Source organism: Vombatus ursinus, unplaced genomic scaffold, assembly GCF_900497805.2.
Source record: "Vombatus ursinus unplaced genomic scaffold, bare-nosed wombat genome assembly UNPS02014786.1, whole genome shotgun sequence".
NCBI classification, from domain to species: domain Eukaryota; kingdom Metazoa; phylum Chordata; class Mammalia; order Diprotodontia; family Vombatidae; genus Vombatus; species Vombatus ursinus.
The window spans coordinates 47,501,802-47,514,970 of record NW_020954564.1 but is presented as its reverse complement, the minus strand read 5'-3'; the positions used below and the strand labels follow the sequence as shown (position 1 = coordinate 47,514,970).

Below are 13,169 nucleotides of genomic sequence, written 5' to 3'. Positions count from 1 at the left end.
TAGTAGTAGTAGTAGTAGTAGTAGTAGTAGTAGTAGTAGTAGTAGTAGTAGTAGTAGTGGTGACCCTTAAAGTCATTTAGTAGTAATGGTTTATTTAGGTTTTTTCTGAACTTAGGTTTTTAGGAGCCCGTTGCTGCCATCATTTTTTCTCTACTTCATTTTTAATATTATGTATGGAAATTCTTAGGCTCTCCTTAGTCTGAAGACCTGTGTACTTAGAATCCTAGCTCTGTTTCTTTTTATCTGTATGACCTGGTACAATCTGCCTCTCTTCTTTGGGTCTCATTTTCTTTTGTGAAATGTGGGAATTGGATTGGATATCTCAAAGATTTTTCAATTGTAAATACTATGAATCGCTTTTGTAATTTATATATTTTAATTACTGGTTTTATAATTTTGCTTGCTAACAAGAATACATGGTAGAGTTACCTTATTTTTCTTTTCTAGTTCTATGACCTTTGTGAACTCTTCAGAACTGGAGGTCAAGTTCCAGATACAAACTACATATTTATGGTATGTAAATACTGGTGATAAGTGTAACTGAGTGTATTTTAGTAATTTATATGATCAACAGGAGAAGTACTTATTCCTGAGAGGAATAAGCTTGTTTTCTTTGATTCTAGAGATCAAAGGGATGATCATTGGTCAGAAACTATAGGGAAACATATTTTGCTTCCCAGTAAAGAAAAATCTTATATCAATCCGAGCTTTCCAAAAGAGGAAACCTGAGCAGTTGGAGAATTCTCTATCCCTGGAGTTCTTCAAGCAAGTGACTGGATGATCACTTGTTGGAAAGGTTAAGGAGAGAATTCCTCCTTTTTCAGCTGGCTTTGGACTAGATTCCCTTTGAAGTGCCTTTGAACTCAAGGTTTTTTTGAGTTTCCATTTTGATTTTTTAATGGTACACGTCTACAGAGATATTCTACAGAAAGTATTTTTTTTCAGTGTTGTTTCCCTTAAAGTGACAATTTACTTATTTTTTCTTTGTGATTCTAAAAATATTTCTGATGCCAAGTTAATTTAAGGTGCATTTACTCTTTTCAGAAACCTAAAATTTTCCATTTAGATGAGACATTAGAAATCATCTATTTCAATCTCATTATATAGATGAGGAACTAAGACTAAGAAGTCAAGTGACTTGTTCAAAGTCACAAAGCCAATTAGGGTCTTGTGTCTTGTCATTTTTCTTCCTGATCGTCGTTTAAAATGAACTGTTACTTTTACATAACTTTCCCATGACAGGCTTCTAATCTTGCAGACTTAAGAGAGTATCTCCCTTTTAGTTGGTATATGTACTCAGTAATTTAATGTTGGCCTAAACAGAACTTAAGGGGGGTGTTAAATAGGGCAAAAATGCGAAACATATGGTATTTGGAAAGTTGTGAATTCAGGAGACTGAGAATTCAGGTTTTGAGATCATTCTAAGTGTATGTATTTGTCTCCCTTCATTTAAAAAAATTTTGTCATTCTCTTTTGTTTTTACATCTTCATTTTTGAATATATTTCCCCCTTTTCTATCCATTGTACCATCCCTTATAACAGAAAAGAAAGTAGTTGAACAAAACCAACCAACACATCAGCTGAGTCTGCTATTTTATGTCTATGCAGTGTTCCATGTCTGTATTACCCCACCTCTCCAGTAAAAAGGAGGGAAGTGCTTCAAGAAGCCTCAAGGTTATTGTTGTTGACATTCTCTACCAAAGCGCTTGCAACCCCTCCATGTCTTAGGAGACAGTTTGATGGGTTTCTGTAGTCAAAAATAATGCTTACTTGATAGGTAACTATCTAGTACTGAGCCTCTTCCAGTTTAATTATGTCTATATTGATACTTGGAAGACAGATCTGCTCTTTTGTCACCTAGCCCATCTTGGGAGCCTTTCTAGAACTTCTGCTTTGCTAACATAGCTCTTAGGAGTGCAGGACAACTTAGCACAGTGAGGTCTATTGAAGGAAAGCTTTAGTAGATGGTAGGATCATCGTGACTACTATGTTGCTAATACCTGTGTGCTTTTAATTTTCAGGGCGATTTTGTAGACAGAGGTTACTACAGTTTGGAGACCTTCACTTACCTTCTTGCACTAAAGGCTAAATGGCCTGATCGCATTACACTTTTACGAGGAAATCATGAGAGTAGACAGATAACGCAGGTTTATGGATTTTATGGTAAGACTTTTCTCCCATTCTTTTTGTTTTGTATTTTTCACTTCAAAGTATACACTTTTCAACTTTCTTTTTTTCCCATGTTTAAAAGAACACTTTCATCAGCTTCAAAATGTGAGTGTTGTAGTCTTTGTCAATAATGAAATATTACAGAGTTGGGGCAGTATTGTTCATTTCAGGTGTATAGCTCACTAATTAAAATAGAATTCTGTATATTTTTCTGAAAGTGAAAATTTTCTTCATGTTCCTTGAAGAAAAACTGTCATGCCACTGAGAATCCAAAGACTATCATGCTGGAAGCAGGGTTAGAAAAGTTGGACATAGAAGTCTTAAATACTAGATTTCAGAGGAATTTTGTCTTTCAATGAGTTAGCTTTCTTCTAAGTAAATCTTCTTTTTTTTTGGCAATTGGGGTTAAGTGACTTGCCCAGGGTCACACAGCTAGTGAGTGTCAAGTGTTTGGTTTGAGGCCAAATTTGAACTCAGGTCCTCCTGACTTTAGGGCGGGTGCTCTATCCATTGCACCACTTAGCTGCCCCCTAAGTAAATCTTTAAGCACTAATTATTTTAAGCAGTAATAGAATCAAGTGAACTGAACTTTACAACTAATTTAACGTTGAAAGAAAATCTTATAATTCATAAGATAATTATGTTCAAGTGCAAACAGTATTGGATCCGGTATCAGAGGACCTGGGTTGGAAACCCAGTTCTGCTATTTAATACTTCTGTTACTTTGAGAAATTCACTTTCTCTCTCTGGGCCTCATTTTTGTTATCACTAAAATTAAAGAGTGGGGTTGTCCTAGATAACCTTTAAAAGCCCTTTCTAGAACTAATTCCTTTGAGTACTTCTCTTCTGTGGCTCTTTCCATCATCGTTTTTTTGGTTCACTTTCCCCAATATTTGTGTGTATATTTTCCATTATGTAATTCCAGATCATGTATAAGCTATTTTCACTTAGCATTATTTCATGTCTTTATTATTTCTTTTTATTTGAATCAATGCAACAAGCATTTAGTAAGCATGTCTGTATAGGGAATACTGTGTCTGTTAGCTTTCAGGAAATACAGAGTTTAGGTAATACTTAGTCCTTGCCCTCTTGAGGCTTAAGGAAGACATGACACATATACTGAGAATGATGATTCAGAATAATACATAAGAATACATACCAACTGTAATGCTTTAGAAATATATGTATGCATATATGGGGGGGGTGAGAAAGGGAGAGGTTCTTTTAAAATATTCCATATTCCATTAAGCTGATTGTGCCACAGTTTGTTCAGCTGTTTTGCCATTGTAGAACATTAAAGTTTTCAACTTTATTGCAGCTTCAAATAATGGCTATTATAAAGGTGACCATAGTATCGTATTTGTTGTTGTGCGTTGCATGTTTATTTAAAGAGAAGAGTATAAGAGTTAGCACAAAATTTATCATCTTGTTAAATGTCCGCCCCCCAGTTCAACAGCCATCAGCAGTTGAAGCTTTTTTTAAATGCAAATATTCCATCAGTTCTGATGTAAAATAGTGAATCTTTGAAAGACAGACCTAGTCTTATAACTATAAAAATTGCAGGATATCAACGTGGTTAACTAAGATCTCAGCCTAATATAGAACTAAGATCTCAGCTCAGTATAAAACAATTTTAAAAATTATTTTAATTTTTTAAAAAGTTTTTATTGATGTCTCCTGTTTTTTATTTCATCATAGTTATCCCAAGTATCCCTTGCCTTCCCCCTCCCAGATATATCCCATATAACAAATAATATTTTTTGAAAAGGGAAAAAAAAATCAGCACAACTCATGAATGAATACATTGAAAAAGTATGAGAACATGTGCAATATTTAACACATGTGAATCTTCAACCTCCACAAAAGGGTGGGTTAGGGGTGTCTTTTTATATCTCTTCATTAGAGTTCTACTAGATTTTTATAATTTTGTTATTCATTTCTGATTTTAGTATGTAGTTCTTTCACTTACATTGTTGTGTTCATTGTGTATATTGCTTTCTTGGCCTTACTCTGTATCAGTTCTTGTAGATCTTTCCATGTTTCTCTGTATTCATCACACATAATTTCTTACAGCACAGTTATATTATTACAACCACATACTACAATTTATTTAGCCATTCCCCAATCAATGGACATTTACTTTATTCCATTTCTTTGTTATCACAAAAATTGCTGCTGTAAATATTTTGGAATATATGAGGACTTTTTTCTTATCATTGGTTTCCTTGGTGTGTAAGTCCAGTAATGAAGTCTTTGGGATGAAGGGTATGGATAGACATTTTAGTTCCTTTATTTGCATAATTCCAAATTGCTTTCCCAAATGGTTGTATCCTTTCACAGTGGCTCCACCAATAATGTATGAGGTCTCCTTCCACAACTCCTCCAAAATTTAAGTATTGTTATTTTTTTTATCAATTTTTCCAAGTTTCAGAGTATGAGGTGAAACTTCAGAGTTGTTCATGATTTGCTTTTCTCAATTCTTAGTGTTTTAGAGCATTTTTTTATGTGGTTGTGAATACTTTGCTTTGCTATCCTTTTGAGAGCTGTTTGTTCATATCTATTGGGGGGAATGGCTTCTAGTTTCTCTCTCTCTCTCTCTCTCTCTCTCTCTCTCACACACACACACACACACACAGACACAGACACAGACACACACAGACACATTGATTAATTTTGGATACCAGACCAAATCTGATAAAAAGATTTTTCCTATTCAGCCTCTTCCCTTCTTATCCTATGTGCATTCATTTTTGTCTGTGCAGAAGCTTTTCAGTTTCATATTATCAGTTATCTATTCTATTTTTTGTAATTGCATTTATATCTTGTTTGCTTAAAAATATATCTCCTGTGCAAAGCTATGAGATGTATATGATCTGCTTCTCTTCTCATTTTTATGTAGTATGATATTTAATATTAAGGTGGCAGGCATATCCATTTAGAACATATTGTGGAATATGTGTAAGGTGTTGGATGTCAACAGGCAAACACAACATAGGCAACTCCAAAAGACAAGTTCTGAGGACCTCTTAACATTCCTTAACATTGTCTATGCTTAATTTCTGCCAGATTACTTTGTAGTTTTCCCAGCAGCTTTTTTTTTTCACTTTCATCAGATTTATTTGTGCATACTTCCTTTCTTTTTTTTTTAGCATTTGTTTTTTTTTCCCTATTAAACATATTTGCACATTACTGATGTTGTAAGTAAGAATTAGAACCAATAGGAGGAACCACCAGAAAGAGGAAACAAAACTCAACAGAAGAGAAAAAAAATAGCAAATAGTATGCTGCGATCTACATTCAAATTCCATAGTTCTTTCTTTGGGTGTGGATAGCATTTTCTATCATGAGGCCTTTGGAGATGTCTTAGATCCTTGTATTACTTGGAAAGGTTAAGTTTATCGATATTAGTCATCGCACAATGTCACTGTTATTGTGTACAACATTCTCTTGGTTCCCAGCAGCTTTTTTTTAATCAAATAAGGAGTTTTTTTCCTAGATAATTTATATTTTCCACTTTATCAAACACTAGGTTATTGAATTCTATTGTTTCTGATTCTCCTCTGTCTAGTCTGTTCCATTAATCTGTCTCTCTGTTTTTAAACTAATACCAGAGAGTTATGATGACTGTCGTACTGTAATTTTTATTATATTGGCCTAGCCATGAGCACTGAATATTCCTTCAGTTATGTAAGTTATTCTTTATTTCTTTAGGGAACACTTTATAATTGAATCTATACAAGTCTTTTGTGTGCTTTGGTAGGTCGATCCCCAGATATTCTATACATTTAAGATCATAATATCTTACTGCTGGAATGGGCCTTAGGAATCATCTAGTCTAACCTCCTCATTTTTTTGGGGAAGGAGAGGCTTACTCAAGTTTTATTTCTTCTCTCCCCCCAGCCCCCCAATTTGACTTTTTTTTTTTTCATTTTCTTATTTAATATTTTGTTTTTCCTCAGTTTTGTGTAAAAACAATTTTTAACATTCCTTTTCAAAACTTTGAGTTCCAAATTCTCTCCCTCCCTCTCCACCGCTCCTCATTGAGAAGTCAAGCAGTTCTATGTAGATTATACATGTATAGTCATGCGAAACATATCTGTAATAGTCATATTGTGAAAGAAAACATAGACGGGGGAAAAACTCAAAAATAAAGTAAGAATTAATATGCTTCAGTCTGTATTCAGACACCATCAGTTCTTTCTCTGGGGATGAATAGCATTTTTCATCCTAAGTCCTTCAGAGTTGTCTTGGATTGTTGTATTGCTGAGAATAGCTAAGTCATTCACAGCTGATCATCTTACCGTATTGCTGTGACTTTGTACACAGTACATTTCACTTTTCATCAGCCCCGTGCAAGTATTTCCAGGTTTTTCTGAGAGCATCCTGCTCATCATTTCTTACAATACAACAGTATTCCATCATAATCACATACCACAACTTGTTCAGCCATTCCCCAATTGATGAGCATCCCTTCAACTTCTAATTCTTTACCCCCAGAAAAGAGCTGCTGTAATTAATTTTGAACATATAGGTCCTTTTTCTTTTTGTTTTTTATCTCTTTTGGGATACAGACCTAAGTAGTGGTATTGCTAGGTCAAAGGATGTGCATGGTTTTTGTTTCTGGGTTTTTTTGGCGGGGGGGGTTAGGCAATGGGATTAAGTGGCTTGCCCAGGGTCACACAGCTAGTAAGTGTCAACTGTCTGAGGCAGGATTTGAACTCAGGTCCTCCTGACTCCAAGGCTGGAGCTCTAAGTATGCGTGGTTTTTATAGCCCTCTGGGTATAGTTCCAAACTGCTCTATTGAATGGTTGAATCAGTTCACAACTCTACCAACAATTCATTAAAGTTTTATTTTTCCCACATCCCCTCCAGCATTTGTCATTTACCTTTTCTGTCCTATTAGCCAATCTAATAGATATGAAGTTGTACCACAGAATTGTTTTAATTTTCATTTTTCCAATCAATGATGAGTTAAGAGTATTTTTCCATATGGCTATGTAGATAAACTGATCTTATCTTTTGATCATTTATCAATTGGGGAATGGCTTTTACTTTTATAAATTTGAGAAATGAAGCCTTTATCAGAGAAACTTGCTTCAGAATTTTTTTCACAAATACTATTACTGTATTTCACTCCGTCCTATTCCTACCTCCCTCTCTCTATTCTCTCTTTCCTTTCAACCTGTCCCTCCTCAAAAGTATTTTACTTCTGACTGCCCCTTTCCCCAATCTGCCCTCCCTTCTATCACTCCCCTCACTTTGTCTTATCCTCTTCACCTCCTACTTTTGTGTAGGATAAGTCAGATTTCTATGCTCAATTGAGTGTGTTATTCCCTCTTTGAACCATTTCTGAAAAGAATAAGGTTCACTCACTCTCCTCCACCTTCCCCCTCTTCCCCTCCACTGTAAAAGCTTTTTCTTGCCTCTTTTATGTGAGAAAATTTACTCCATTCTACTTCTCCCTTTCTCTTTCTTCCAGTACATTTCTCTCTCACCCCTTAATTTTATTTTTTAGATACCATCCTTTCATAGTCGACTCACACCTGTTCCCTCTGTCTGCTCTAGAATTTGTTTAGAGTCATTTTTTTGGTTTTGTTTTTTGCTTTCTGGTGAGGCAATCAGGGTTAAGTGACTTGCCTAGGGTCACACAGCTAGTAAGTGTCAAGTGTCCGAAGCTGGATTTGAACTCAGGTCCTCCTGACTTCAAGGCTGAAGCTTTATCCACTATGCCATCTAGCTGCCCCTGAGAATAATTTATAAAAAATATTTGGAGAGGTTTGGGGGAGTCCCCAGGCGAGTCCCTGCCTTTACTCCACTATCTTGGTTCTGCCTCCACCTCCTCATTTTATAGATGAAGAAACTCACCTTCCTAAGCTCTCACAGAGAGTAAATGGCAGAGCTAAGATTTGACTTATTCCTTCTGATTTCAGATACATTGCTTTGTCTGTTACACCATACCTTCCCAAAGCTGAGATGATAAAACAAAATGATAATGGAAATTTTAATTGCCAGTTCAAATAGCCTCCTTATACTACTTCTTGGGAATTTAGTCATACCTATAATTGAGAGGTGGCAATAAGTGATTTCTATATACATTCCTTTTTAAAAATTAGTTAAAACATAGTGAGAGAATTAATATTTCTTTACTTTCAAATTTTTCAGTTACCCCAGCTGTTCCATACACATGGTAGACTAACATTTGAAAATTGTAATCCTTTGTGGGATTGTTTGGAATAACCTAAAATTGTGAAGTGGTAGAGCTGAAAGGAACCAAATATTTCAGCTTGAAGGAACTTTAGAACATTGAATGCTGGAGTGAGGCATTTTATTGATTTTTATCTTTCAGTTCTAGAATTTAACCATTAATTTATGGAAAGATACTGATGCTCTTATTTCTTTTGCAGATGAGTGCCAAACCAAATATGGGAATGCTAATGCTTGGAGATACTGTACCAAAGTCTTCGATATGCTCACAGTAGCAGCTGTAAGTTTATAAAGACACATCTATATTTTCCTTCCTGAGTCTCATAAATGTTAATTCACAGTGCTTAATGTTTAATTATCTTATTGAAGACCATGGAGTTTGAAGAGACTTAAGTCACATAGTTATAGATTTATAGAGAGATGAGACCTTGAGGTCATCTAGTCATAGTAGCATACATTTTGAGTTAGAAAATACAGATAAGGGAACAGACTTAGAGAGTGAAATTGATTGCCTATCCATGGTCTTGTAGCTGGTAAGTGTTAGAGACGAGATCTGAACTCAGGTCTTTTTTACTGCATGTACAGCATTTTATCCATTACATCATGTTATCTCCATGCTGCGAAACTGGTCTCCTTATTTTAGAAATGTGAATATTGAGGACAAGAATGGTTTATTGATGTGCTTAGCTCACAGATAATAAGTAGGAAACACATTTGAACCCACAGCCCTCTTCCTTCAAATCTAGCATTTTTTTTCATGCTGCGTTTTTTAATCTAACCATCCCTGCCTGGTACATAATTTCTTTTCTCTGAATGTACAGCATTTCAGAACTGGAAGAGATTTCAGAGGTCTGTATCTAAATAAGAATCTTCTTTACAACATATTAGATAAATGTTCATCTAATCTTCGTTGGGTAGAAAACCTTCACTGAAAGGTCATCTCCTTAGCTAATTCCACTTTTGGATAGTTCTAATCGTTAGGAATTTTTTCCTTACTTTAAGTCCAAATTTACCTTTTTTCTAATTTCCACCCCTTGTTCCTAGTTGTGCCTTTGACAGGTAAGTGGAACAAATCTAATTTTTCTAAATGTCAGTCCTTTAGATACTTGAAGATGGTTAGAATGCTCTCAACCTGCTCCCCACATCTTTTTTTTTTTTTCCTACACTAGACATAATCCTCATCTAGTATAATCTCAAGGTCTTTTTCTCCTGGTTGTCTTCCTTTATATACTATGACATATTAGTGTCCTTCCTAAAATATATCATCTAGAACTGAATCTAGTACTCTAGATGAGATCTGATCAGAGCAGAGTACCAGGTGACTGTCACCTACTCAGGCTTGATGCAGCCTCAAAATGCATTAACTTTGTTGACCATCATTGGAAACTGTTGTGTCATTTGAGTTTGCAGTTCATTAAAATTCCTAGATAATTTTTTCAGATAAATTCCAGTCTAGCTACTTTATCCTGCATTTGTACTTGAAAAATTGATTTTTTTCCTAACTCAACTGTGCAGCTTTACATAATTCCTATTAAATGTCATCATCTTAGAGTGATGGTCCTATATTCTATTAGGTATAATTTTTCTACAGATTAGAACATAGTACCATATCTGAAATAATATTCTTTCTTCCTATCATATAGCATATTAGCAATCTCCCTTAGGTTTGTGTCAGTTGCACATCTAATAAGCATTCATTATCAAAACCTTTATCCAAGTCATTGGTAAAAAATATCATAGGATAAACAGATTTTTGGTATACTCTAGTAGATACTTTCTTCCAAGTTGTCATTCAACTACTAATCTCTTTTCTGCAACCAGCTCTGAAGCCGTGTAACCACTATTATCTGGCCCACATCTCTTTTTCTTTTTTATAAGAATAACATGACAGAAAATTTAAGCCACCTATATCTTCAGCATTCCTCGATCTATAAATTTAGTGACTCTGTCAGTAAAGGAAATGAGGTTAGTTTGGCATGATCCATTTTTGATAAAACTATGCTGGCTCTTTGTGATCATTATTTACTTTTCTAGATACTTAGTGGGAAATGTTTTCTATTAATGCAGATTGGCACCTGACAATTGCCTGGGGGATCTGAGAGGTACTGAGATTTGCCCAGGCTCACAAAGCCATTTTGTCAGACGTCATTCTTTTTGGCAGAGAAAACAGAACCAAAATAATTGCTCAGACCTGCATTCTTGTTATTGTTTGTTTTTATGATCCTACCCACCCTGAATGGAAAGGAGGTCATGTCCCTTTCTTGATTCACCTCTTTTCTTCAATATATCTTAAAGCAAAAACAGCAAGAGCATGTTTTGTTGTCCTCAACTGTTTCTTTACCACCTTTAGCCCTTTCTGAGATTTGACCCTCTTAAGACTAGTCTTAGAGAATACATCTCATGGGTACATGTGTCTTAAATATCTAAATTAGGTGGAACCAGGGTATTTCTTTTTTCACAATCCTTCCTTTTCTCCATTGGAATTGCTTCTCTTTGGTGTCTTCAGAATTTTGTTCTTCAGTTTTTCCTTCTTGTACTAACTTCTCTTAATATAATTTTAGACCCTGGGAACCTCCCTGCTCCCTTCATTTACCCTCTGACATCTGTGTGCCCGTTCTTGCTCAGTGGTCATCTAGCTTCTCAACTGCTTCAGTAATGGTGAACTCATTACGTTATCAGACAGCCTTTTTTATACTGTTTTAGCATGTTACTTTTACTCCTTGCTTCTGGTTCTGTCCCCTGGAGCTAAACAGCTTAAACTGCTATTTCTTTTAAATTACAAGCCTTCAGATACTTGAAGAAACAGAAGTCATGTTCCCCTTAAACCTTTTTGACTTCATGCTAAACATCTCCATTTTCTTTAATCCATCCTGGTTTGTGTGGTTTTGAACCTCCTCTTGATCAAAGTTACAAGGTTGTTAACTTGATTACATTGGAGTCTTTCTGTAATTGTAATCTTGAATCTTGAAAACATTTAACATTAACCTTTTTCTTCACATTTTTCTCCAGTTAATAGATGAGCAGATTTTATGCGTCCATGGTGGTCTCTCTCCAGACATCAAAACACTGGATCAAATCCGAACCATCGAAAGGAATCAGGAAATTCCTCACAAAGGAGCATTTTGTGACTTGGTGTGGTCAGATCCTGAAGATGTGGATACTTGGGCAATCAGTCCACGGGGAGCAGGGTGGCTTTTTGGAGCGAAGGTCACAAACGAGGTAAAAGTCATTCTGGATTAATCTAGCATAAATTGAATTAAAGAATTTTAGAGCTCAAAGGGATCTTAGGATCATAGTTCCTTCTCTCTTTTGATTGTCTCCAATTTATTCTGTCTATATCTTGTTTGTACATAGTCATTTGCATTTTGCCTCCTCTGTGAGACTTCTAGTTCCTTGAAAGCAGGGCCTGTCATCTTTTTTTTTTTTTTTTTTGTGAGGCAATTGGGGTTTAGTGACTTGCCAGGGTCACACAGCTAGTTAAGTGTCAAGTATCTGATTTGAGACCGGATTAGAACTCAGGTCCTCCTGACTTCAGAGTCAGTGCTGTATCCTCTGCGCCACCTGGCTGCCCAAGCAGGGCTTGTCTTTTGCCTTCCTTTGTATACTGGTGCTTAGCACAGTGCCTGGCACATCATAGTAAAATCTTAATAAATGTTTATTGACTGACTGACTGACTCTTAGAGTTGAAGGGAACCTTAGCATATGTCATATTCGAGGTGAAAGAGACCTTAAGAGACTCTGTAGTCCAGCTTCCTCATTTTATAGATGAGGAAATAGATTAGTAGAGGGCAAGTGACTTAGAGGGTCACACAGCTAATAAGTGGCAGATCAAAAGTATAGATATTTGAGCCTCCTGGCTTCATATTTAGAGCTTTTTAGATTGGCCAGTTACTGGTTGGTTGATCATAGAAATATTGGATTTGTATTGGTGACTGTGGGTAGGTAACTTTTTGTTTAGCTGAGGAGATACTTTATGCAGCGCTTCTTAAACTGCGGGTTGCCACCCCATATGGGGTTGAGAAAAATTTGGCAATAGTAAAAGGTTTCTGAATGTGCAAAGACCAAAACAATTGAAAGTCAACCTTGTAATGAATCTGAAGTATTTCTGGCAGCACTGGCAACTTCATTGCAGCTTGGGTTCTGAATGCAAAGCACTGGCAGTTTGCACTGTGCATGCCATCAGGCCATGCAATGTTCTGAAACATGAAAAGGGATTGGGAGTGGAAAAAGTTTAAGAAGCCCTGATAGAGTGTTAGATACATTATCTAGTTGGATCCTCAGAGCTGCATTGGATGTATAGGTTCTGGTATTCCATTTGAAAAGATGAGAATACTCTCCCTAGTGATGAATTGACTTATTGACTGGACTCCTTCTTTTTCTACTCATTCAGTGGCTTTTAGAAATAAATGATTATAACTTTTTTTTTTTAAATAACATTTTAAGCCTTACAAATTGCATTCTTCACAACAAATCTGAGAAGTAGGCAGTAGCGCAGGCTTTCTCCCTATATGACTGGTTAGGAAACTGAGGCTCAGGGACCTCTCATTGAGTTTCCCATGGTCACACAATCAACAAACATTTATTAAATGCTTACTGTGTGCCAGACACTGAGCTAATTAAGTATTGAGAGTGTAAGTAAAAGGAACAAAATGATCTTTACTTATATCGTCATGATACTTGACATTTTTATGTATGGTTTAAGGCTTACAAATCACTTTACATTATATTATCACATTTGATGACCTCAAACCACCCTTATAGTCAGACATTGCCAATATCATCACCTCTGTTTTAT

General features: G+C 35.8%; 1 protein-coding gene across 1 annotated transcript in view; it reads left to right on the top strand.

Annotated features, from left to right (window-relative positions):
* LOC114047166 (serine/threonine-protein phosphatase 6 catalytic subunit) overlaps window positions 1-13,169 on the top strand; it is a 44,207-nt gene that overhangs the window by 27,994 nt on the left and 3,044 nt on the right. Inside the window, exons 3-6 of the mRNA XM_027867934.1 lie at window positions 448-513; window positions 2,022-2,163; window positions 8,575-8,654; window positions 11,384-11,593. Coding sequence (XP_027723735.1) covers window positions 448-513; window positions 2,022-2,163; window positions 8,575-8,654; window positions 11,384-11,593 — 498 coding nt within the window. The remainder of the gene's footprint in view (window positions 1-447; window positions 514-2,021; window positions 2,164-8,574; window positions 8,655-11,383; window positions 11,594-13,169) is intronic.